This window comes from Dermacentor silvarum, chromosome 1 (assembly GCF_013339745.2).
Source record: "Dermacentor silvarum isolate Dsil-2018 chromosome 1, BIME_Dsil_1.4, whole genome shotgun sequence".
NCBI classification, from domain to species: domain Eukaryota; kingdom Metazoa; phylum Arthropoda; class Arachnida; order Ixodida; family Ixodidae; genus Dermacentor; species Dermacentor silvarum.
Window position 1 is genome coordinate 241,407,874 of NC_051154.1, and position 23,247 is coordinate 241,431,120.

Here is a 23,247-nt window from a genome sequence, read left to right on the forward strand (position 1 = left end):
GGGCGGCGTTGTGAGAGAGGGGAACCCTGTGGGACCGCCCTTCGGCTCGCAGGGGAGCCGCGCGGCTCCCCCATCCCGGTATGGGACGGACCATTCAGGAACGGCACCGGAGGTGACGTCGGCTGCCTCGCCGGCAAATCCGAGAAGCGCTGGCCCCGGGCCGTCCGCCACGACGTCCCCCACCCCCCCCTTCCTCGGCCAGCGTCGGTGCTCTGCCCAAGCGGGGGGAAAAACTTGAAGGCACCCGAAGAAGACGGCAGGAAAGAGCGGCGGCCGGCCGGACTCAGCTGCAGGTCCTTGCAGGGGCACCGAGAGCAAGCGGGCTTCGCCCCTCGGCAGCAGCGGCAGAGAGCCCCCACCCCTGGGCGCGGCGAAGCGTGGCGGGGACCCTCCCAGGGTTCCTCCTCCCTCGGAACCCTTGCCTCGGAGCGCACCACCAGGAGCAGCCAGGTGTCACAGAAGGCCCCGGCGACCCTTTCGGGATGGCAGCGCTCCGGCCCGTACCTCGCGCGGGACCCCCACGAGGGGCCTGAGCCAAGTTCATCGCACGTGGGATTGACGCCGGTGAACCGAAGGGATTCGCGACCCGTGCCCAGCGCCGCACTTCTGTGATTGCTACCGCCGCATTGTGAATCGTGATCGTTTTTCTTTTCTGCGTCGAGAGCAGCAGCTGCGGTGCCTCGTAGCCTGCCAGGACTGTGTGTCGGCTGGTGAACCTCATGGAGAGGCTCATGATGAGGTGAGTGTCTTTGCCGCTACGATGGTGTTACCTCGGTCGAGCGTACGCAATGACAACCTCGATGCAGCGTTACGCTGCGACCAATGCGAGCGCTCGTCGAGGAAACAGTAAAGATGTAGTAACACATAGTTACGGCATTTTTACTGATTTTGACTGATTCTCACTGGAATGACAGTGACATTGAGAGCAGTATTATAACGGAATGTGTCTTTGTACTGTCTTAATTTTTCTGGGTAATATGGACAATTTCTGCCGTGCTTTTCCCATTCATAAAACGTTAGCAAGCATTAGATGGGTAGTTTAGTGTATTCTGCACGTTAACATTGACAGAGAGAGGCTTTGGCGGATGACACATAACGAAGATGAGCACAAAGCTCACTCGTTCATTTAAGGAATAGATGGTTTCGGTACTTGGTTCATACTTAGTTTGTGTGAGAACTGTCATTAGCTCTTACGTATACTATATGCCTGTCACAGTTGTTATTTGAAAATTTTCCGTAACTGATCTAATACAGTGACAGGTACCAACGGGAATCTCGCCCCACACGAAATGGGAGTCTATATATATATAATGTGGCGGACACAGACCGCCAATGCTTGCATGTAGGTTGGTGGGCAGCATAGTTGCTGTAAACTTGCTTCACTCATAGTTTTAAAGATAAAGTTGGGTATCAAAGGTGTACATTTGCCTAAAGTTTCGCTTTGCTCCCCGACTGAAGACAAGGAACTGACGTCCAACTTTATTACAGCTGTTGTCGTATAGTGTAATTCATCGAATCACTACGTAACAGCTTCCTCATAAAACACAGTGAAATTCCTCGTGCCATCAGTATCAACTTGGGAAAGTTGTAGTTGCTGTTAACAGTTCGACCCGCCAGCACGTTTCGAACACTGCATGTAACAGGGTAGACCATTTAATGGTAGTGTCGATAATCCACGCAAATCTCACAAACTCGGGTGCAATCGATTACCACTTATAGGTATGTGCAAGTTGAAAGAAAACTATTAAGAAATAACGAAATAAAATGTGTACCAAGCGAAGAAATGCACCTTCAAGCCTGCTTTTACTTCAATTGGTATTATTCCGCGCGGCCAAGATAGTTCTATACCTGCGTTTAGCTGACTACAGGAAAAATCAATCGCTCTTCTAACGCGGGACCGCTTTTCCCTCGTCAGGACATTTTCACTGCACGAAACACGGTCAGCAATTTTCCAACTGAAAGCATTTCTCTAAAAAACGAGATGCACAAGCTAGGCGCAGTCAAGCTAAAGTATGTACACACGCGGGAATCAGTGTCAGCTGACGGACGGTTAGACGCGCTGCGCGGTTTCCCGGTGACAAGTGACCCATTCCGCCGAGATACACTGCGCTGACGAGCCGAGTTTGGCGTAACCCAGAGCGCGTGACGACAACCGCGTACGCGCACCCAGCATGCATTACAGAACGCGACGCGCATTCAGCGCGCAGCAACAGCAGCTAGCAATGCGGGCCCCCCTTCCGTTTGCGCAAAACTGCTGCGGCATGTCACATTTTGACGCTGAAATGGGTATGAGCTTGGCCCAGCGAGTCGCGGGACGCGCAGTGAGCGCAGGGGAAGGACACGCGTATCCGAGGTGGCCGACGCCTGCAGCATGGTCGACCCTCCTCTTTATGTGCCGCATGCCGTGAGCTTCCTCTTTACGACGTGACATCTCCGCCAAGTATATACGAGCGCGGAATACGTAAACAGAGAGGGTTGCCTCTCCGCAGACCTGACCTCAGTCTGCTAAGCAGGCAAGCCTGGATTTACGTGGCAAATTTCACTTCGCGTATAACAGCGCGCGAAACGAGCGTGTAGCCCGATACGGACGGTGCGACTATATAAACGGACCCTGCGAGTGCCGTTTATAGATCCCCTCGCTGTGGAAGCGTCCATGGGAAACTTTGCTTTAGCGCGTTTCCCTGGCTGGCTGCCCTGTAAAAAAACTATACTGTAGCTTTCTTTTAATGTACAGCGAAATTGCCCTGCCCCGTAGAAATCCTACTGACAGGCAAGACAGATGCAGTGTCTCTTTGTCATTTTTTTTTTTTCGTATTTCTTGCGACTGATTTATGTGTAGGGGCACAAGTGATCACCGCTACGCAGGAAGTTGTTTTATAAGCCTCTAACTTACCTAACAGGCTCTGGTTTCTAAACGCCCTGGCGACTATTCATCATTGTGGCGCCTTCAGTTTCACGCTTGTGTTTCCTAACTCGCATCAAATGTGCCTCAATAACAGCTTCTTAAATGCTAGGTTATGTCGCAGAGTGTAAGTGGCTGGAAATGAAACGGTTCCTTCCCCCCCCCCCCCCCCCGCAATTATGAAACATGCACGACCGGCCACTCTTGTCCCTTCTCATATTACCGCTTTATAGGCATGCACGAACATTGATAGGCCTGTTTGCACAGGCATTCTGGTGGTCTTTTTCACTTAATGGCAGTGCTATGTTGTCTTTTTCTTTTCTTTCTCTCTCTTGGGTGCAGTGGCGAACGTAATGAGACTTGATGGATTCCCCATAACCACGATTTGCTCTGCGTATTCTGAGGCACAGGCAGCATGGGTGGTTATCTCCAACACAGATGCCATTACTTGGACAGCAGTTTTGATTGATTATTCGTCCTGAGAGCCAGGGCCCGCATTCGCAGAAACGTTCTTACGCTATAGAATTGTCCGTAAGAGCAGATTTCAGTAAAGTGTTACGTTGGACATTTCGTTACCAAAGGCGGCTATATATCCCATGAACGACAAACAACGCTTATGAACAGAAACCTTTTTGTAAATTCGGTCCGACTTCTTTTAGGCCCGTATTTTTGCGAAGCGTGTCACAACAAATTGGGATAAGATCGACGCAGCATATGCCGAACTTTGTCATATATAACGTTTCCAATGCAGGACTCGTGTGGCTCTATATGCGCCCAAGGGAGAGTATCGCTCTATAAGTGTGTGGGACGTATACCGTGACATCCCGAGTTCGAGAGACCGATCGCCCGACCTCTTTTTCTAAATCAAATAACATTTTCACAGAATACGGAAGAGCACAACTCTCCTACCTCTTTCACGTGTCCTATTTACAGATTAAGGACAGCTTGCATGCACCCTGTAGGCGACGTTTCATCTTTAACTTGTGCACGTCGTTTGCGAAAGCATGCATGTTTTCCAGCGACATATCGGAAGCTCACTCCGCTGGAAAACGTTTAGGAAGCATGTTGGTTATTAGTCAGTCATGGCAACTCATCGCCGCTCGGCTCGTGAACTTCTGCTTTTACCCGAAAACGCTACCCCTCACATCCCCCATTATTTTTCTCCTGCGGAATTACGTGAGGATGAATAGGGAGGGGGGGGGGGGGGGGGTGATCAACCTCGGTGTTGTACGAGAACCATGCACCATCGCAGGCGAAAGAACGCACCAGTTTTGACGTCAGCTCCGATGACCGACGAACCACACGTGCGCGATTTCGTCACCTGGCTGCGTTTTGCTATTTTGTATTATTTTCCTTCCCTCGTGGATGCAATAACGCTTGCTTAGCAATCACTATACAGTGTGCAAGCATACATACATGCTCGTACATGCTTGAGGTTTCTTGGCGTTGGTCATCCGGAGAGCACCGAGTATGAGCACTAATCCACAAAGGTCGAACGTCCGTGTATACCTAAATATGTATCCACCTAAATTGTACCCAACAGAGGTCGCACAATGCGTCCGTCTAACCAGCATGCCCAGCACGCGCTACCGATCGGCCTGGCGCCTTCCGCAACGCGGCATCCAGAGCGCCAGGCGCACGCTTAGCACCTCTCGGGACGCGAGACCCAAGCGACCAATTATCGCATTATAAACCGGAGCCCGAAAAAGGAAGAACGCAGAGAAGAAACAGCGCCCTGTTGTACGGCGCGCGAGGGGTTCGCGCGCGAGAAACACGCAAACGAGAGCAATCGCACAACAAAGGAGGCGCACGCACACACGGCCGCGCTCTCCCGCAGTACCGGAACCCCCCTCGTCGCCTCTTTAACAAGTGCGGACAAATGAAAGGCTTCCGATAATGGGCGCGAGCGATCCTGCCGGAGCAGCGAATTCCCAAAGGTGCCGAAGATACAACAAGGCGGCGAATCATAATAAGAGCAGCAGCGGTTTTTATCGGGCGTCAGAATCAGCAAACTATCTAACCCTCTCGCTACGCGATCACGAAGGCTGGCGCATCTTTCCTCGCAGGGCGCGCAGGAGCCGTTGGGGATGAGACGCGCGGGGCGAGGGTGAAAAGCGAGAGACGGGGGCCAAGCTCTTCGGGCTGGTCGTGCGCGGGGCGCGCGATGTAATGTGATAAGCCACGCCTTTTCGGAGGATGCCTGTCGGCGCACAGCGGGGCTAAACTGGTAGCCAAAAGCGTGACCATTACATGTCAGATGATAGTCGGCCAAAAGGCGCTTGTCCGTGCTCGGATAGAGTGTGTAATCGCGCGTCGTGAGTTCCCCCGCCTCTTCGGCGCAGGCTGAAGTCTCCTCTCGCGGTCGGCTCCCGCGCGTCCATGCGGCAGCATCGCCGAGGAATCGTCTGCCCACGGCGTCGGACTGCTCTCCCCGTGCACGAGCGAGTGCCGAGGCCCCGCCGCGGGGGAGAGGGTGCGAACCGACCAATAATAAAAAAAAAAAAAACATTGATTCACTCTCGGTATTGTTGAGACAGAGGTCCCCTTCGCCCTTGCTTTGCTTATTATCTATTACGTAAAGACATGCGACGTTGAAAGGCGAGAATGAGAACTCTATAGATACATGCATGCGAGGATGATTGTAGTGTAAGAAACTGTATACTATTATAGAGGAGCACGCGAGTCAAGGAGAGTCCACGGGCGAGCGAAACGGCGGCAGTGTGAAAAGCGTGGCGTGTAAATTTCGGCTAAGACAAGCGCGCTCGATGAAGATACATCCAGTCGAGGGCCTCCTTCTCTCTCTCTATCTCCCCCCCCCCCCCACTCTTATTTTATTTTATTTTTTTACAGTGCCGGCGTTTACGATGCCTGAAATGGAACAGTGCCAGGGCAAATAGGGCATGTCGTGTGAGGTCCAGTGAGCCGTCTTTGCTGTAAAGTATCCAAGTCGTAAAGTCAGCGTTATCAAATCTATTCATCGGCGTCGTCCGGGTTGAGAGAAGCGGACATTGTACGCCCATGATCGATTAATCCACGAATCTTGGCGTCTTTTCAAGAGCTATAGCTCTCCAGATAGATGAATAGAACCGTCTTTCCCGCGAACCTATACTTGTATAATCTTGAGGCATACTTTTTACTCTGTGCGCTGTGTACATTAAAGCGAGTGCAATAAAGCTCATGTAAACGTTGGGCTTCTGGCACTCCAATACAAAGAGTTGTCAGTCACAAACAATCGTTAATTACACTTTATTAAGCCAGAACCTCTCAGACATGCCAGAATGCCATCAAGACCACATGGACAACGAAGCTTGCTATACAGTTATCCTGTAAGCCAAATGGGCGTCGCGGTCTTTCGCTTATGTATACTATTAAAATATTTTATCAGCACAATTGGTTTGCTTATAGGCCAATGAGCAAAGTTGGTGCGTGCTGTAAGTTATGCTCCACAGGGTTAAAATGAGATTAGGTTTTAAAGAAAAGTGTCATTCCTTAGACGCAACCTAAGTTTTGGGTATTACAGAATAAAAAAAGAAAGGTGAAAACTGAAGCTGTATAGCAACAAGAACACATTATCAATATTATCTGTTGAATGCAAGCGCTCCTGGTTTTCGCGAAGGAAAATACATTCTCATATTGATGCATACTGTCGACATAAACCACCTATGCATATTTCAGTAACCTATGCAGGTTACTGAAAATTAAACTTACGAGAATTACTTGTTAGAGGCACGTTCGCAATATATCCACTTGATACATGTGCGAAAGTGGCTTGACATATCACCCTCTGTCCGCAATAGGGGATATAGGCCACAAATAAACAATTGTGGCGTTGATTATCGATCATCGTTGGCAATACACTATATAAAGCAAAAAAAAATGCCCATTGCGGCCAAGAACTTATTCGCACATTACAAAGCATGCACCTGCAGTATATTTCTTTTAGGCGTCGTTATTAGAGGGCAAAAGCAAGCAGAGAGCAAAACAATATGTACAGCTTGGAAAGAAGTTCGGTGTGCAAACCATAAACCACAGGTAGCTTGGACGTGTCATTTATCAAACTCGGAGATGCGGGGGGCCATTCAGGGAGCCCGTCTATTCCTGCAGGGGCAACTCGATATAGCATGGGAAAACGAAACAGCGACACTTGTCGCCTTGTCTCAGACAGGTTTGATATACCGTCATTCAGCGCGGGGAACCTGTGACGACTGACTCGGTATTGTTTGCCAATGAAATGGGTTATGCATCGTGTGGTATTGGGTTCTGCTGCCCTCGAAAAAGCGCGAGAAACGATTGCCTCTTCATTAAAATAAGAATTCATAGCGATTGTGTATGGCAAGTGTAGTAGGCCGTGAACAGGGGAAATGCGTTCTGAGCGTGATTTTCACATATTGCAACTGTATATTGGTAGAGAGGTCTGGCAACTTGCACCGCGCCCGCCTCCGTTCACACGGACCGGCAAGCAGCTAACGAACTACGTTCTGAATAGCTTAGAAGTAAGCTCGGAAAGACACGTTGCAGTGTTGTTGCTCGTCAGCCTGTCAAATAGGAGAATGGCCACGCAAGCAATATATACCGAAAGCAAAATATAGTACTTCATGTACAGACATAGTATAAGAGTATATGCGTAGAATTAGCCGGTACAATGTCCTCTAATTCGTTCCTGGCTCCCTATAACATTATCGATGCGTATACATATAGTGTTACAGCAATTGCTGCAAGGCTGTACACATGTATTGCCTTAACTGTCTCGTTCGTCGGTGACCACTGACTTACCAACATTACAATTAAAGCACCTGCGGGCTTTCAGTGCGACAAGGAACGAAGTTACTGAGCCCATCGAGCATGTCTCTTCTTGATAAAAAATTGGAGAGAGCCATGCTGTGGCCTATTTATACGCTAGCCAATGCAACCTTCACATGCTATTGTAGGCAAAATGTTTCCCTTCATCCGCGCGTTGCGAACACCGCGCGGTTTGGATCATGCATGTGTGCCTGGCGGTCTGACAATAAAATCTGTCGCGCGCTTCTCTTTTTTCTTGAGCTGTCTATTGTATGTGAAGGGCACGGATTTAAATAAAGTAAGTCCTTTTCCAGCGCTTTATATTGAAACATTCGTTTTGCGTATATATTAACCGTTACACTGAGCTAGTTTCTTCTGCAGATACGCTATCATAAATAACAACGTCAGTAAATGCCACAATTAAGAACAAGAAAGCAGAAACAAGTGCACCATGTGAACTGCAGCAGGCGTCAAGACACCTTCGACAACCTGCTTAGCGCTGCAGCTTCGTCTCGTGAGTGGCAAGCCCGTGCGAACGCCAGTATAGAAAACCGTCGCTCAGTGCTAATCCCGCCTTTCGCGCCCCCTCGAGCTTGTTAAATAAAGCAGGTACCCTTTTAAGCCCGTGCTGAGGTGCGGCTGTGCGCGCGGCCCGCCCGTACACCGCGCGCCGAATCGAAGGACGTGGCCGCGAGAGACCCGCGAAGCCGAGGGTCCTCGGCACGCGCGTCAGCCTTTTTCGCGGAGCCTCTGGGGTCCCTCCGGAGACGGCGGCCCAAGATAACAGGGTGAGATATGCAAACGAGGCGTCAGTCGGCGACGCGCATGATTGGGTGTCGAAACGAGGACACCCAGGCAGCTTCCTCGTTGCTGCACGCACGCACGAGCCTGCCCGCGTCTCGCCGCCGCTGCGTGCTGGCGTCGCCCCGCCGCCCCGGTGCATGCATACACACACGTCGGCGCGCCAGTTTCCTCGAACAGCCGGTATGCCGGCACGGGCTGCGCAGCTTTGGTTTCCAATATAGAGGGCGACGATCGCGGCCTTCCTCACCCTGCGACTCCAGGCAGAGGGGCTCTCCGCGGTGGCTTACCGGCAATGGCGTTCCGCCGCTACGCGCGACGTCGCGGGTTCGATTCCCTGCTTGCTGCTGCGGCAGCATTGCGACGGTGGTAGTATATGCAAAGGCGCGCCCATGTATACTGCGATTTTGGTGCAGGTGAAATGATCCCAGCTGGTCCAAATTAGTCTGGAGCACCTGCTACGTATAGTACCTCCTTAGAAGAGGTGCCAACGTAAAAGCCCAGCAATCATTCATCAATCCACATTCGCATGACATTGGCGTTTGGGGCCCTGCTGGATCAGTATGTATGGCACGGCGAGCTGCGATTGACGACACCTGCGGCCCTCAAGCCTCCTGTATTGTGTTCGCCGTTAACAGCCAGCCGGTGAGGAGGGCGTGGATGATGTTGCAGCCGTCGCGATTTTGCCACGCCGCAGTGACGGCGAAGAATCAGTCAGTGCAAATACTGTGAGTCATGACTCTAACTTTTATTGGGAGAACTGATGCCCAGAAAAAACAAGCAACACTCAAAGAACAACGATCGGCAGCGGCGAATACAACCGTCGCTATTATATCGCGGGTCAAGTCTCGTCCGCTAATTATACATATGTATATCAGTACATCCCAGAATAATGCTTACATCGAAGTATGGAAAACAGCATTCGCGTCGCACGCGCAATATGATTAGATAAGACTCTTTCGCTACAGAATCCGCGACAATTCATCCGAGAATTTTCGGATACAGGAATTTTCAGCGCGTCTTGCGCCGAGTGACAAATCGATAACAATGATAATCGTGTGAAAAACGATCACCACGAAAAAGCAAAACAATGTACACTCGGGATAATTTAAACTAGAAACGGAGCTTAACGTTCAAATGGGACGTATAGAAAGGGTCTGCATTTGAATTTACGCTATACTTATACAAAGATTGGGAGAAGCAATCGCGTAGCTATATTTGCCGAAATATTTCCCGCAGATGCCATACAGATCTTAGAATCTATCTGGGAAACAACTTTTCGTTCGTGCAAGACTTGCACTGGGAGATACGACATTTATTTATACTTTGCTCACAACAACAGCACTAACAATGATGAGCGCTAATTATGCAGCTAAACGCATGTAACATATCACTCGCACTGCCACCGCTGTGACGCTTTTCCCGTGCACAACGCTGGCCGGATATGAGCCTACACATCTCCTGAAGTGATGACGTGCATCCATGAGTATGCATGCGTCATGCAGTGCGGCGTTCGGCGGCTGTCGATGAGGCAATTACTCGAGCGTCAACAACGCTGTATTGGAAAGCATCTACATATAAAGCCGTCATGGGAGTGTTCGTAGGTATACGTGCCAGCTGCCGGGCATGCAACACAACCCTGAGCTGCGTAAAAGTCGACAACATCGACGTGGGCCAGCGTTGCTATAGCGTTGCCTGGAAAGAGCGCCAACGTTGCCGGGAAAGAGCACCGAATTAGGACACTATATGCAACAAGGTGATGAGCCGGGCTATTGTTAGTTAAAGTTCATGTTGAACAGATCTTGAAGCGCACCGGAACACAGGCAAAATTTTACAGATATATAGCCAACAGGACAGCACTACATATAGGATATACCGCTGCTGCGAATCTGAAACATCAAAGAAGAACGTCTGAAGCCTCTTCAGTGAACATTATACTTCTCCGTCGCGTAATGTATACATAGTTTTTGTAGATGGTTTTCCTTCTTTTTATGTTTCGTTTTCTTCCGATATCCAGGTCGCATTTTTCTCTGCATCCTTCTTCCCATCCACATACCACCTTTCTGGCCGCTGTTCAGGTGTAAGCCTCAACAAGGCTATAGACAGTTACAGTGCTGTCAGCAGAATTTTATAACCTTGTTTTCTTTTTAATTTTGGTTTATTTCTTTTTTCTGTAGAGATGAGGCCATATGGCTATTTTCTTTTTCACGTGAGAATGCTTGGGTTTAGACGTAATGACCACTGTATGTATGCGAGAAGACACACACATACGTCACACAGCACAAACACACAACACGTAGTAGACAATTAAGTGCATGTGTGAGTATACCGCACGTATTGGTAGCGCAAACGTGATTTATTCAGTAACTGAAGAGCCAGATTGCCAAAGCTTTTCATTCAGGGGCAGTGCTTGTGTTAAAGCGAAGCGTTCCTTGCGAAACCTTCCGGACTTTCCTGACCATGGCTACTGTGTGTAGCTGCTGTCTTGCCGAATAGCTCGCACTTAGAACAACCAAAAAAATCAATCAGGCCTATGAGCCCGATTGGTGGAATCGAAGCTCAGTCCCCCAACCACAGTATAGCCCCATGCATTAGGACACGATCGCAAGTATACGTATACGGTGCCAACCCCGACTAGCTCTTTGAGATTATCACCGCGTGCGTCACGTTGCGTATAGCACGGGTGCGCGAGATCCACATGCACGCGCGCATGTAGTTTTCCTTGCGTCACAGCCGCTGAAATGAAATGGGCAAATTTATAGCATTTGGCCTAACCGCTACCCGAAAGCTTCACTTCACATGGATTCCAAGATGTATGCGTTGGATCTGCATATTTCTTTTTAAGGCGAAAGCCTTAGGTTGTCTATATGTTGGCGGTGCCCTTGACGGTGACCTTGGCGAAACTGCGCCGTGGCGAAAAATGGCCGACGCCGCAAAGAGCACGTCAGAAAATGCTCGAATTGACGTCACATTTCTCAGGGAGGCTCGTGCAAGCGAAGTAAATTAGTGGCCTTGAAAAGAAAAATTTTGTACGCTTCGGTGCTTGGGTGGGAATCGAACCCGAACCTTCGCGGTGCAAGACGAGCACGCTTCCCTGAAGCCACGGCTGCTTTTTCTTTTCTTTCTTTATTGTCTTTATTCAATTCATACAGAAATACACCGTATTAACGTATACCGCCCAGTAAGGGCATGCTCCACACTTGTGGCTTCTTACTAAAGGTGCGCCTATATAGTGCGTGCCTGAGTGCACACGTATACGTCAAGTGGTCACAGAGACACGCTCGTGCCACTGCCCGCGCGTTCGTCGTCGTCTTCCACAGCTGGCTCCGAAACCAGCGTTGCCATTCTGCTTCTCCCTCTGCGAAGGTGCTGACGGCACTGGCCCACTACAAGTATATAGGTGCGGCAATTTCAGTGAGTTCTGTCATGCGCTCCGATGCAGTCTGGCTTTCGCCTTCACGTTTTACAAATATGTAACCCTTTATTCTGTCTTTTCCACCCACACTCGATTCATTTCGTTTATTGTCCCGATTCGCTAGCGCCTGTTTTTCGAAGCGTTCTTTCGTGCGAGATATGTAAGCCTTCAGGAATGGTGCACGAACGGTTCGTGAAAACTTGGTGTCGGTCACACTGATTATGTACGAAATGGCTTGTATATATATCCGATCCCGGAAGGCAATGCATTCACCAGTTTCTGGTGTGCATGCATGCGTTGGAAAATAAGGAGCTTCAGCCTGGCGTCTACGTATTTCCGTTGTATACCGTATAATGCCGAGAGGTCGCGTATACCTATACAGACGCTCAGAGACATTATCGGCATTTCGCGATGCTCCTTTCAGCCAAAGGGAGCAATACCTTTATCGCATAGGACCACTGAGTTCTTTTTAAGAGAAAGCTTTAGCTCGAAGCTAGCGCTTCGATTTCCTTATTCAAATGCATGTAAAACGCAGAAATGCTTTCATGAGACAAATGCTGCACCGACTTGGATGAAATTTGTATCTTTAGAGAGAGAAAGTTATACTCTAGCAACTGCAGAAAGTTTTATTTCGACTTATGGCCTCGTACTTTTCACAAAGATTGCTGAAAATGTTTAAGTTTCACAAAATTGAAACACGTGAGTTTACAAATCCATAATTCAGCACCGAAAACAGATGTCGTGGTTCTGTAAACTGCATCTGTTAGAAACATCTGACGAGGAGAAGGTTGATACATGCTTTTATGCCGTTTATATGAAATTGTTATGGTGTATATGAGCGTTCCGCCAAAAGTCCCACTTACAAATTAGTGGTACATTGCAGAACGGCATATTATACGCACCAATTTTGACCGCTTTATGCGTATTAATAGGTGCAATTTACGGAATTGTGATATATTTATTTATTACTGAGTTACAGAGTTGAAAACTTGGTACTTGAGTTGCTCTTTCTTTCTTTCTTTTTTTTTCGATGTGGAATATTTACCATTATTCGTAAAATATTGATGGCCTAAGTAAGAAAACTCTCATGCTACAGTCACTATAGATTTTAACTTTTTCTTTGAATGCAACAAACCTCATCAAGTTCGCAGCAGTGAATGACGAGAAGAACGATTTCCCCGTTCCCACGTATTTTAGGTTAGGTTAGGTTCCTATTGAGTGCTGACGTTAAGGTTTTGGCAGGTCTATAACCTTAAGAGTATCCATAGATCAAGTCTCACACAAACTCAATAAATAAAAAAGACACCTGTACTGCAGCCGTTGACCCGCCACGGGAACGGTGCGAAATACGGGCTTCGGATTGGCGCTTGTTGATTCGCTTGTTGATTGGCGCCAATCTGAAGTGTGTGGAGTATTGGCGGGAAAAATCACACAAAGCTGATCTTATTGCCTTTAATAAGAAAGTAATCAGCAAATGTTCTGAGATTACTGAAAGCCAAGTAGTAAAGTGCATTCACGGGTCATCATCATCAGCATCAAAATCACACTTATGTCCCTCGTGACTCTCACATTCACCGCGGTGCCGAAAATGTAAAAAGGTAACAGGGCCAACGTTTGGGGTGATCGGAACGGTATATAGTAGGGACGAGCATTTGAAGTTTACAATGGTCTGTTGAGTTGCGTTTGCATGTTAAGGTCGTTGTCGGGATGAATGAATACATGACAGTATTTCGAGCATTTGAGTTCATTTTCTTCCGACCTAGAGTGACGCTTCTCACAGTAAACGCGTGCACAGAGAGCGCAGTGTTTGTTGTTAATTTGGCTCCTGCAGGGTGTTTTCCAGGCGAACACGCCCTCCATGTTTCACGTGTATATACCAGACAGACGACATCATCTTCTGAGGACGAACAGCCTGCTTTGGACGTTCTCTTAGCTTGGACTTGGTGCGATATGTGTAACTCTCCCGAATAGATCATAACCGTTCGAAAATAATTTCTCTTCAACTCCGCGGCGTACAGAAAGCAATAGCAACGTGTACCAGCTGACCATGCAGAGCCCTATACTGCGAAGTGCCGAGTGTCAACAAAGAGCTCTGCATATATATTATGCAGTGCAAGGACCTTCCACAGATCAGATATTTTCAGCTAGAAAATTTTCCGTTTCCAGGACCTCAATCCTATTCTATGGACCTTTGAGTCATGACCATGTACGTAAACTGCTTCCTTACTTCCAATTCGCCAACCATGTATTATTTTGAAACTTGGGAGCACGAGAAAATTCAGAGGAACACATGGATCAATTAAAGAATGCAAATATGAGTCAACAAATAAGAGAAATAAACACAGAAAGAATGTAGCCGAAGTAGTCTAACCGTAATCTTCGATACATTGCAACGGTGGTCAAAGCGCAATTTTCACCAAGACGCTTTTTTTTTTTTTTTTTGCGTGCATCTTTCTTCTCGGGCAATAACTTATCTCCGGGTTTAACGTCCCAGATCAGCCTCTGAAGAGAGAGAGCCCTGCATACGTCCAGACCAGTGCCTTCCGTCTGGTTCTTCTACCGCATGCACCCCGACCAGGCTACTTTGCCGGCGCACTTCGCACCATTCGTGATGATAGCGCGTTTTGTCTACGTGCCCAGACGCTTTCCGCGCCTCGCCGCGAGTAGATGGACGCGCGTGACCGTACCACAACCGCGGGGCCATCGACTGTATCGGTGATGCCCTCGCCTGCATAGACACACACGCACGCACACTAGTCGGGCGAAACGCGGTGCGGAGCAGCTCGCGTTCTCTCGTCCCCGGCGAAAAGCCCATTAATTTACACGCGCACGTTCGTAACAGTAGCGAGTCGATAATTTAATCCGCAATAATTGCCCAGAAAAACACCGCGTGCCACGCAAACCGCGTTGGGCCGCGTATGCGGCGCCGTCCAGTCCCTCGGCGCAAGGGGTCTTCCCCAAAGAATCGCCCTCGCGCGGGCCGATCGACGTAGTACGCGTATAGCGGCGCGCTGGAGTCCGGCGCGCGGCTCTAACAAGATTAACGGGCCGTATCGGCAAGGCCGGCTTGCCCGATAACGATGCGCCATCATTTATGGCGCGGCCGATTCGTGTTCCAGTCACGTGACGCGGCGAAAGGCGTCAGGAGGTGAGCAGGAGGGAGAGCAGCGGGCGCGAAAAAAGGAGCCTGCAACAACGCCGCAAGTGCCACGTCTAAGGGGTCGTACGTCTTGCGCGAACAAACGCAAACGCGCGTGCGCCGACGGCAACGGTCCTCTCGTGTGCACACGTACGCGGCAACAGCCGGTCTCTCTCCTCTGCCAGATGATGACAGCAGCGGAGGGAGCCGTTGAGGAAGAGCCCCCCCACTTCATCCCTCCACATCGCAGGTGCTTCTCACTTCCCTAGCTGCGTGTCTCTTTATTTTTTACGAATCTGTTTTGTACCACATGCCCCGCGTTGGGCCCTCTTGGCTGCTTCACGAATGCATGTACACACACACGCATGCATCGTTGAGCTGACCTGCCTCGCGCGAAAACGCTCTATCGGTGGCCGGTCCACGGCTCGCCCCGGCACATGCAGGGCGGGCGTTAAGACAACGGTCGCCCCTCATCGAATGCGCATGGAGAGGGTCTGTGGGCGACACGCGATCCGTGCCATCGGACATGCGGCAACCGCGGTGGCAACCTGCATGCGTGCGCGCCCAAATGCAGAGGCCATCGCGTGCATTAATGGCAGCTGCAGGCACTTCTCCGTTCACTCCGAGGGTGGGAGGGGGGTCCTATCGCATTTAGTCCCGTTCGGGTCCCAGAGAGAGGACCTGGTCGTCAGAGGTCAGCTGTTTGTGGGTGAAGGACAACGTAATTGCCGAGCGTCAAAGGTGAATGTCCTACGCCACCCGTTTTCGGGTATATAGCGGTGCTTTCGACTGGGAGGGAGGTGTATACGGAGGAAAAGGACATCCTCACACAGGGACACTTCGGCGCACTACACGCCACAGCTGCAGGCATAGTATACACGTTTAACTAAACCGTGCCGATGTCTTTATGTTTCTGTCGTTTGTTCGTTTGCTTGCTGGTTTCTGCTCGAACATTCCGGCTTACCTCATTTATTTTTAGCAAGAATAAGAAAAGCTTACTTAGGCAGGGTATTACGGAGGTTATCCAAGCGTTGAGCAGCATATATAGTTTCGCCTTTTTCATACCCATAACTTTTCTTTAACGCGCATTCCACAATCGTCCCGCATGTGCACATACGGACGTTCAAGAAGGTGAAAAATAAAATTTGGTTTGTAAAACAAAACGAGAAAACGAACGTGAGTCAGCGGTAAAGCACTGGCCCTAAAGCTAAAGCAGTTCACCACAGACGCATGCCGAAGCCCCGTTCCAATGCGACCAGAACACGGAGGTGGTATAGCAGCGTTGCTGTGCATGAGAGGACTGTGTGCAGCATATTACTACGTAAGGTGAAGTGCATATCGACTTACCGCGGACGATTTTTATGAGCAGCCTGCTGCTTGGTATACTTTGCCATGCACTCGCGAGGCGACTTAAATAAGACTTCATATATCTTGTACTTTGAGTTAATGACGCGGTGGATTTAGACGTACACACTAGGTAGCGCTGAATTCGAAACATGTTTGTCTCTTTGCCTGCACGAAGAAAAATATCTAGGCAAAGCTCGCAGGAAGATCTTTCTTTCTGTCTTTCTTGTTTTGTTTTCAGGGCAAATGCCTACTTGCGCAGAAGGCATGGTTTCTTTTTTGCTCCTGTAGCGGCGTTATTACTGCGGGTAATCTCAACTCGTTTCCAGGAGCGGGAACTGTCCCGAGCAGTTGTGCAGACCACCGCCCTCTTAATTCAACCTACTTCGTATGTACTTCCACTGGGTTCCCGCCGCACACTGGGCAACCCATGGCCTCGGGCGTAATTGCGCCGCGTAAAAGGAGCCAGTCTTGGGCAAAGAAATGCGGAGATGCTGCGGCAGTGGTGGCTGATCCGATCACATGTGACACGCTCAGCGAAACAAACGCAGAGATGACGATTGGCCGCGCACAGTCGTCGTTTTCGGTAGCGTATACTCGCAGTAAGGCGTACTGAATCAGAAGGTTTGTTCACTATTTGAGATTTCTACTCAGTTAAAAACCTGAGACAGCTCGATACCGGTATCGTAGCACGCGCAGTATAGTGCGCTATACACTGTATACCAGACCTCGCGGCAGTCCTGTACCCAACAGGCGCATGCCGGCCGCACTGATTCATCATCTGAGCAGGCGGGAACCGCGCGCCGGGCAAGAGAAGAAAAAAAAAAAAAAAAAAAGAAAGGCGGCTCGGGGAAAGATCTCTGCGAGAACAGCTCTACGCGCAGCACGGCGCGGCTGCAGCACCCGAACAACAATAACACGTCTTCAGGGTGGTCCGGCAGAGAGTCGCAAAGGAGACGGCGCAATTATTGGCGTCTCGGGGATTTCACTTCCGACCAGGCCACGCTCGCGCGATGGGGGGAAGAAGAAGAAAAAAAAAAGCAAGATAGAAGGAACAGAGAATAGGAGATGAAAAAAGAAAACGAAAAACAGTAGGCAAGAAAGAAAGAAAACTGGTTTATTGGGGCCACTCCTCTGAACACTCGTCGATCGCCGCGGCGGACTATAGCATGCAGCAACAGCACCGCGGCGCGGTGGCGGCTCTGGCGGCGGCCGGAGGAGTATATCAGCGACCAGCTCGTGCCACGTGCGGCGTTGTGGTCTGATCGGCGGCCCATATCGCCCCCTTGTATCAGCGCGTGGGGAGGGAGCCGTTAATGAGCTCCCGTGGGCCCCGCCACCCGCGAGAGAATCCCCCCCGTCCCCCTCTCTGGCGCTCGCTGAAGCGTCAGTGCGCTTCTTGGCGGGGAGCTCGTGCATGCACGCTATACACACAACCGCGGTCAGAAAGATGTTTATGCCAACCTCCCTCCCGAACTTCTATAGACACAGGATACATAATCAGTCCGGCCGGGAAGAGGGACGCATGCACGCAAGGCATGTCGGCTAGCCCAGCTACCGTTCTTTAATAGATCGAGGCGGCCACCGGTATTGCACCGTATCGGACGTCGTTCATAGATCGCGGGCTCAATGAGTGCCGCCGCCCCTCTGAACCGCGCTGCTGCGCGTAAGCCTTTTTTTTTTTTTTTTTTCTTGTTTTTCAGCTGAAGGCGAGCACTTGTAAAAGATGGTACACTGAGCTTGCGGCACTTACGAATGCCACCACGTATTTTATGCCGTCTTGTAGTGGCTCCTGGCATGACCCCTCTACCGGGGCTCTTTACCTGAAATGCTTGTACAGGATTGGGGTGCTTCGGCGCAATCGTGCGCGTCACGGAGGGCAAGGTTCACCGGGCTGCAGCCCCTTCCGTCGTGGTCACTTGGCTGGAATGAAAGTTGCTCCGTTGCACGGACATCATTGTGAAAGGACCATTTTAACTTACAGCTAGCCTCGTTACACACCGTCCCAGCTCTCTGCGCCGCGTTAATTTACAGGGGCGCCGTGCAGCACGCAATCCTATCGTTCTTGCCTATATGCGCATTTTTACAGTAATTCGGTTAGAAAATAAATTGTTTGTAGCTAAAGATGCTGGCTGCCCATTTACTTCAAGGACCCGTCCCGTACGCCAATTTCGATTTCCGCCAAGCGTTTCAAGAGGGCACGGGGAACCTGTAGACGAAAACGTCGTTTCCTTGTCGAGTGTAGGTCCGTTTCTTTGTCCGAATTGATCCATTCGTACCACTGGCACCCTTGACTGCATGCTGTCTGCGCCACGGTACAACACTTGCACACCACTGTGCCTTCCCTCGAAGCCGCGCGCTGTGACAAAGGTCTGCGCACGCCTTTGAATATTCATATATATACGACATCTCACGAAGCGTGCGCTTGCACGAGAGGCGGCGTTGACGTGCATGTGCACGCGCGGCAACGACTTGTGTAAGGAACTCCCCACCTACAACAGCCCGTTGCCTTCATTTCCGTGGAGACAATGCCTTCAAATTGCCGCGCACGCGCCCGCGCACGCGCATACACGCGGCGGTCCTCGTTTGTTTGTCCCCGGGTCGGCCCCTCCTACACCCCCCCCCCCCCCCCCCCTTCCCTTGCTCGTTCTCTTCTCTAGCGCGTGCGCACGTCTCCGCAAAGAACACGAAGCGAACAGCCACGCAACGGTGTGTCATTGTTGAACAAAGAAGAAAGCGCGAGCTCGCTTATTATGAGAAATGACGGCCGAAGACAAAGTCACTGCCGAGTCAAAAACCCGCCGAACGCCACGAAGAGCACCGCAACTCGGAGCGTATACAGAACACACGCGTGGCTCTCGGCGATAAAACATTTTTCTGTTTGCTTCTTCTGCTTTATTATTATTATTATTGTTTTACAATGCTGTCCGCTCGCGTCATTCACTATACAGGCGCCGTATATGTGTATAACGGCCACGCCATATGCAGGTTGATTATGTGCATCGTGTTTTCCAGCACTGCATACATACTTACTGTTCGTTCCTCAACTGTATAATACCACGCACAGCTGGGTCGTATATAAGCACACTGCTCCATTTTCGCAAAGCATCGTTCGGGTAACTCCCTCCTACGCAGTTGCACTTGTATCGCCAAGCTATTGACACATCATAACATTCTGTGGAAATACGAAGGCCCGCAAACTATCATCCAGCTTCATCGTTTCTTCCGGCTCTGAACTCATTCACTGCGACACCCCAACGCTGATTCACCCCAACGCTGGCATCTTCTCAAGAGCAACTTCCTTGCCATGCGCAAATCTTCGTTTTCGTCCTCTATACAGTATATTGCCTACTGTAGCCTCCCAAATAAGTGCACAGACGCCGCCACTTTCACAGTCTGCGTGCGTTCTTGATCTTGATGAAATGGTCGGTTCTGCGTTAAGGCCATGCATGCTGCTTTTCCACAAAAGATGCTTACGATGACTGTGACTTTAGACGAGACTGGTATACTATATATATATCCCATCTCGGTGAGGTGCTTATATCCTTGACATCCTTGAAATGTGTATACTTTTGAACAACTCCCTGAAAATGTGATCAGCGTGTTTTATGGTGTCCCATGAGTGTGTGATATATATATGTAGTGAAATGGTAGAGTGAGTGAGTGGTGATTGCGTCATTGCTTGATAGCGTCACTCATTACGAGTGTCAGTATAGCTTATCAGGTGATGCTATTCGTTCGTGTAACTTAGCGCACTGTAATAAATGCCATGACAAAAAAAAAAAAAAGAAAAGAAAGAAACCTGCGCGACAGAGCAGTGATTTTCACGTCGGCCTCTTAGTAACGCATCCCCGCTAAGACATGAGTTCGATCCCCTGTGCCGATGGTAGGTGATCTTTTTGTTTATTTCGCCGTATGACGAAGGCGAAGGTGTGGATGAAGAGCCTGACAAACAACGACAGAATAACGGCAACGCGTGACGGAAGGGACGGACGGACACAGCGAAACCAGTTTAGTGCTTTCGCAGGAAAATAAATCCTGTATTCTTCCATTTTCCCAAATCCGTGGTAATGATATATACGTATACGTGTATACACGCGCAGCTATAGCTTCTTAGGGCCTAAATCGTCAAGTGAGACGACCGGTCGGCGCGCGTCAATCCTGCTTCACTTTTATTTTATCTTTGCAGTTTCTACCGAACCGGCATTTATAAGCATTCCAATGACGAGATCCTTGCGGAGCGGATTCCCTGCAAGCGCCAAATTGAAACGTCAGCCTCCGCCAAGGCGTGGTGTTTTTATTTACGCATAGCGCAGGGAGCAACGAACTGAGCAGTGCATGCGTCTCCCTGCAAGCGTCGTTCGTTAGCCGCCACCTCCTTCCCGTCCCGATGCGAGGCCACACATGCGGGTGAGGAATATACTAGAGGGCGTGCCCACTCGAGGCGCACACATATACTTTTCTCGAACTTAGTCCGAGGAGTTTCGAATGAACTAAATCAAAATAGCGAGAGCAAAAATGCGCGAAATCACTTCGTTGTATTTATACCCGGCAACCTTCTTTTCATTTCCTTTTATTCGTTCTGCCAAAAAAGACGGCGCGAGGAGACGCGTGGTACCACGCTCCATATTTTTTTTTTTTTTTTTTTTTCTCGGAGCGCGAAAAGAACGGTTATTCAGCAGCAACAGCGCAAGCCGCGCCGCCTTGTGTAGAAATGAGGCGCCCGTAAGATTGTTAGCAATTTCAGCCCGTCGCCCTCTTAATGTCAGGATGACTCCGAAATGGTGGGCCGGGCGCACCGCGCGTTTTCCTTGACGAGCCCCGCGTGCCGCGGACGCCCCGGCGAAGTGACCCGCAGAGGCCGCGCCTCGCGTATGTGCCGCTCAGCGGCGTCCGAGCCGCTGCTCATCGCGCGGCAGCTCGCATGGGAGCCGGGGTATACGCGGCCCACATACACGCGTTGCCCGCCGCGTATATACAGACGCGTGAAGCTTACACGCGCAGGGCGCTTTGCCACGGGCGGCGCTCGGTCAGCCTTGGCGACCACCGAGGGTGCTATTAACGCGCGATGCAGCATTACGGCGCGCGCATAAAACTGTCGCGTCGCGGTAACCTACATAAGCGCACAATTCTCTCGGCCAGGAATCAATCGAACGCCGGAAAAGCAGTTTCCGCGTGGCCGAATTCGCTTCGGCGCAGCCGGCGACCGAAACAAGAGCGTAACGTTAACTTTCGAACAATGAGCCTCGCCTTCGATAATATAGACGGCTTTACCATCAAAAAAAGAAAAGGCGAACTGGCTGAGAAATGGCGCCGCGGTTTTAATTACGGGCGGAAGCAATTGGCGAACTGTCCGACTACGTGTTCGTCTTTTCGTTTAAGTGGACCGCGCCGCCGGGTCATGTCTTCAAGCCTCGTATGGAGCAATGGAGCCCGCGACCTCCCACGTTGCCGTTACGTGAAAGATGCCTTTATAGCTCACACACCATGACTGCGACACTCGTATACTATGAGGACCATGCATGATCGTAAACGCCATGGCCGACAGCCCGACGTGCGGCTCCTGCATGTAGGTGCGAGGAAACCATCGAGCGCCTATTGCGTATCTGTCTCTCCTCGCTATACGATGGCCAACGCCTCTCTCTCCGGACAACTTTAAACCGGCTGGACTCGAGACCGTTCTCTGAGTCAAAGATACTCAGACCATGGCCACACCCGTCACTATAGCACAAAAAGTGATTCGCGAGCACTAGTACAGAACTTCAAGTGCAGCGGTTGGCGATGTCGCTTATATAGTGCTCCTCCCCATCCTCCCACGTGCACTCAGTGCTCACTGTCTTCCTCCTTTCATCTTTTCATTTCCTATTTCCCTTTCCACCAGTTCAGGGTAGCACACCAGACGTTCGTCTGGTTAATCTACCTCCCGGCCTTTCCTTTAGTAGCTTTCTCTCTCTCTCTCTCTCTCTCTCTCTCTCTCTCTACAGCATGCATATTCGATCATAAGTACTTTTAATGCGGCAGCATGGTGCGTGGCAGGCGCTTAGGCAACCGAGCATATCGGCAACCAGTGCCTGACCGCTATATAGACCACACGCAATTTAATACCTCAATCTGTGGTCCGTCGTTTATCGTGGGCGGCATATTGACGGCGTTAGCATGAATTCTAATGGCTGTGTATACGCTGCGTGGCCTTATGCCTGTATAACTTAGGAGGGTGTGGATTAGGAGAGTTCAAAGTTCATACTTAGACTTGCATGCAACAACGCGCTTAGAATTTGACTGAAGCGTGCCCGTTTATATATATATATATATATATATATATATATATATATATATATATGTGTGTGTGTGTGTGTGTGTGTGTGTGTGTGTGTGTGTGTGTGTGTGTGTGTGTGTCTGTGTGTGTGTGTGTGTGTGTCCGTATACGCACGAGTTCTCATCGCTTCTGTCCCGTTTTAAACGTGCTGTTCTAAGTGCAAGTATAATTCCGAGATCGATTTGCAGAACAGTTCGTGCATACGCGAGAGCGCTTGGAAAGAACGGACACCAGTCAGTAGGTATAGCAAGACATTATGGCATTAGCTTACGACATTATGGTATTAGCTTACTAGCATTAGCTTCACGAAATGGCATGAACCGATGGCATTCTCTTGATGCCAAAGAAGCATGCATACAGGAGTGCAGTAGTTAAATATTTGAAAGGAAAGGGAAGGCTAGACGCTTTCGAATCGTTTCCAACTGTTCATGTTGCTTCCACCGGCGACACTGTGGAAAAGTAAGCAGTACGAATGAACGCTTGCGGGACATTTATGAGAGAAGGCAACATGCGTGGGCATGCTTAAATGCGAATGGATAAAGTATATTATA

At 49.9% G+C, this 23,247-nt stretch overlaps 1 protein-coding gene across 5 annotated transcripts in view; it reads left to right on the forward strand.

Annotated features, from left to right (window-relative positions):
- The first annotated feature begins 254 nt into the window (after positions 1–254).
- Positions 255–23,247, forward strand: part of LOC119436999 (paired box protein Pax-5) — a 202,856-nt gene continuing 179,863 nt past the window's right edge. For all 5 annotated transcript variants that reach the window (XM_037704049.2, XM_037704052.2, XM_037704051.2 and 2 more), the window contains exon 1: positions 255–739. In XM_037704049.2, the coding sequence (XP_037559977.1) occupies positions 720–739 (20 nt within the window). In that variant the 5' untranslated portion in view covers positions 255–719. The remainder of the gene's footprint in view (positions 740–23,247) is intronic.